Below are 3,807 nucleotides of genomic sequence, written 5' to 3'. Positions count from 1 at the left end.
AAGGCAAACTCTGAACCTGGATTCCACACAACTCGTGTTACATCGCTATCTCTCTGAGACTGAACCTTTGCAACAAGGATGTTGTTTTCATCTAGTGTAACAGCAGAGTCTGGAATCTCTGTCGCTCGGTGCCACGAAGTAGAAGCTATGTATTCTTCTTTAACGTTTTGGAAAGAATCACTTTCATCAGCATACCGATCAAGCCAATAACTAGAATGGAGTTCAGTCGTCAGCTTATGTACCAACCAATCTACTCTCTGAAGCGCACCGAGGTGTGTATCATCAAACAATTTTACTTTAAGCTTTATATGGTAAGCTTCTATAGCACCACATGCTTCTTGGCTTGCAAGTGGAAGACTTTTTATAGTTGATAGCCACATTCCTGCAAATAACGAAGAACACATAAGGCTTTAAGACCAAGATTACCAAGACCACTAGTAGTTAGCAGCCATCCCAGAGGTTCTATATAATCGGATAAGAAAATGAATAGTAAAAGAGAAATGGCTAACCTATTTTAGGTAACCAGGTAGATGTGAAATACTGCATGAAGGCGGTTTGATCAACAAAATCTTGAGTTAATCTTTCTAGAGCCTTTGGTGTATCTACTTCATCCCAAATGCTGTACACGAGTTTTCCCAAACATTTGAATAACTCTCTTTGAACCTCAATGCCATCACACTTCTTCACAACATTCCGAAGCCATGATCTACGAACACGCCAGAGAGCAAAAAGGACGGGGCAACAAAATGTATCCCTGGAAAAGTAATAAAACGGAACTGAGTCAGTTTACAAAACACTCTTTATCCAATTATACAACTCCATATACAGAGTTGAAGTATCATCATTCATGCCTTATGGGATCAATCTCCGTTGCAGCATCGTCAATGATAAAGCCGTTGATTTTGAAACCAGGCTCAACACTCTGGGCACGTTGGAGTAGTATTTTCATCCACTTCTCGACATCAGATTTCAAATAGCTACGAGAGATAATCCAAGCAACGGGGAGAGCATGATGTCTTGAATCAAATACAAGAAGCGTGCACAGAGGATACTGCCACAACGTTTAAGATATCAGGATTACGCACATAACTCTCGCCAAAACAGAGACAGACATAGAAAATAAGATCCATCTTACCTTGAGTCTCTTTATCCCAAACGTCGAATCAGCTGCAACGAGACTACAATGCCCAAAACGCACAAATTGCTGCAACTGCCACTCCGTTTGAATCCCAAGCATAAACTGATCACTTTCCGAAGCTTCCTGATAAAAGAAGATTGATTTCTTGTTGCGCTCAGCCCAAATCTTGATACTAGCTTGATCATCTAAATCCAGCTCATGAATGGAACGTTTGATAATCATCCCAAGTTTATGAACATACTGAGAGGCAAGACTACTGACAGTTGCATCAGAACCACAATACCTCTGAAGCCCTTCAATATGTTTCTCCAAAACGTTCTCTTCAGGAATCCCAAGATAGATCATAGACATAGTCTGCTGCTGAATCTCATTGCATATATAAGGAATCTTCTTAGCACCAGGACCAATAGCATCTCTATCAAGAGGTCCATGACAAACAAACCCAGCTTTGTTCACATGTCGTCTCTCATTGTAAATGAGAAGCGCAAGTGAAGGACGAGCATAGAGTCGTTTCACCACAAAATGACAAGTACATCCTCTCATAGACTGAGGTCTAGCTGCTCGATTCCTAGTGTTGAGACGGTATTTTCTACTGGGCAAAACACCACCACCTTCACCATAGTTCTCAGGACCAAATGAACACCAATACCTTCAATGAGAAGTAAACCCACCAATGAAAAAAAACCTAAAAATGAGATCTTTGATTGCTTTTAAAGTAGGTTTTGAAACTTACAGTCTATATTCCAAATACTCGTCGCTCTTGTACTCTTTGAGACTGCCTCGAGAGCGTTTCCTTCCTCTTTCGATGTGAAATCGTGTTGGGCACTCTGCGTTTGAGCATTCTCCGATGATGAACTCATCGACCCTTGCGTATGGAACCAGTGCTACTTCGTCGTGATGCTCCGATGTTCCGAATTTGGTCCAGGTTAAATCCGCCCATGAAAAGTCTTCAACTTGTGGGTTCTGAACTTGAATCTCTTCTAATGATTCGACTATCTCCATCTCTGTGTATAGTTTTTTGAGTGAACTGTGCAGCGACTGCACAGGCCCCAGAAATTAGGGTTTTTTTTTGGTTTGTTTTTACAGAAGAATCGAAATGGGGAAGAGGATGAAAAAAAGAATAATACATTGGGAGAGGAAGTGAGGAACTTTGTTATAAAATAGTCCTTGTATTTTTTATTTATTTTAAAAATCGGCCTTATATTTATCTTTGTTAATTTTGCCCTTTTTGTATATTATTATTTGAAATTTGAAAAGAGCCTAAACAAAAGTTCTTGTGTTTTTGGGGTTGTAAGCCTTGTAGCGATCAGTTTAAACAAATTGTTCACATGAGTGCAGTGGTTATGTGTATTTCTCTTTGTAGTTACTTAGCTTGGCACGAAAGGATTCAAGTTCATGAATGAACCCGAAACTTCAATACAGGGCCGGCCCGTAGGTATATGACGCCTAAAGCAAAGTAGAAAATGCTGCCCCTAAATATCAACTTTTTTTTCCGATACAATTATATACGTATATAACTATGCAAAAGATCACAAAAAATTTCATTTCTTTAAAAAGAAATCATACAGAAACACTAATTATCAATACATCACTTGTTGACAAAAGAAAAAATATCTATACATCAATTAACCACTTTCGTTTGGTAAAGTTTACTAAAATTTCAGTACTAAACTATACCACAAAAACACAAGCAATCAACGAAAACAACACATCATCAAATTGACAAATATAGTAGAGACAACTTGAATGTTAAATAAAAGTTAGTCAAAGTGCATGAACATTTTAACTTCTAACAATCAATCTCTCAATTATTAAGTGCTTGAGAGAATATGAAAATCTAGAAAAGTTATTAGAAAAAAAACAGAGAAATTAAGCAAAGAAAAAAAAACATAGAAAAAGTATGACTATAGTCGGAAGCCAGGAGAAAAAAAGAAGAAACACAAACATATATGGAGAGACTCCGATGGTGATTGATGGTGTTTCGACGGTGATCAGCGAAAATTGGAAGAAGAAGAAGAGGAACCGTCAAATAAAGAGAGTTGGATTTTTTTTATTTAATCGTATAATTTTTATATTAGTTAATATAATATAAATAAATTTAGATAAAACAGAATATTATGGTCGGATAAAATAGGAAACAAATCGAGTTAAAAAAAGGAAACAAATCGTTTAATCGTTAACGTGGACAGGGTTTGAACACTGGACAAGAAACTAAAAATCAAAAATCAAAACCACTACACCAAGGATACTTTTCAGAAGTTGATGCCCCTAAAATAACTATAATTTTTGGCGCCTAAAGCCCTTGCTTCATGAGCTTTAGGTCAGGGCGGGCCTGCTTCAATACATAGTGAAAAGACTTAAGCACTTGGCAAGGATCACTTACTTATGAACTTGAGAAGATGGGTAGTTCAGAATTTCTCACCACTTGATTCCCTCATCCAAATAATCTGAAGACAACAATGAATATAATCAAAAGTTTTAACGTAGCAGAAAGGAAAAAAAAAAAGAGAGCTCAGAGGTGTGGTGAATCTCAACTGAAAGATCAGGAGAATGCGAAGGACCCAACCAACGCTTGAACCAATTTCATCACAGCTCAAATGCACCAGCCGGGAATCGAACCCGGGTCTGTACCGTGGCAGGGTACTATTCTACCACTAGACCACTGGTGC

The 3,807-nt window shown here is 38.0% G+C and overlaps 1 protein-coding gene and 1 non-coding gene across 4 annotated transcripts in view; both read right to left on the bottom strand.

Moving 5' to 3' along the window:
- The window catches only part of LOC104787116, a 9,922-nt gene extending 7,685 nt beyond the window's left edge, over positions 1-2,237 (bottom strand). For 2 of the 3 annotated variants that reach the window (XR_767792.2, XM_010512635.2), the window contains exons 1-5: positions 1,872-2,237; positions 1,136-1,787; positions 852-1,051; positions 510-754; positions 247-382 (exon numbers count right to left, since the gene is read on the bottom strand). Coding sequence is in view for 2 of the 3 variants with exons in the window: in XM_010512635.2 (XP_010510937.1) it covers positions 247-382; positions 510-754; positions 852-1,051; positions 1,136-1,787; positions 1,872-2,140 (1,502 nt within the window). In the remaining variant the exon portion in view is untranslated. Of the gene's footprint in view, positions 1-16; positions 383-509; positions 755-851; positions 1,052-1,135; positions 1,788-1,871 lie in introns of all 3 variants that reach the window. The other variant, XM_010512636.2, reaches the window with a different exon arrangement.
- On the bottom strand, positions 3,737-3,807 carry TRNAG-GCC. Its single transcript has one exon. It is a non-coding gene; the product is annotated as a tRNA-Gly (tRNA).

Source organism: Camelina sativa, chromosome 5 (genome assembly GCF_000633955.1).
Source record: "Camelina sativa cultivar DH55 chromosome 5, Cs, whole genome shotgun sequence".
NCBI classification, from domain to species: Eukaryota; Viridiplantae; Streptophyta; class Magnoliopsida; order Brassicales; family Brassicaceae; genus Camelina; species Camelina sativa.
The sequence above is the reverse complement of the archived record's forward strand: the minus strand, read 5'-3'. Positions and strand labels throughout refer to the sequence as shown.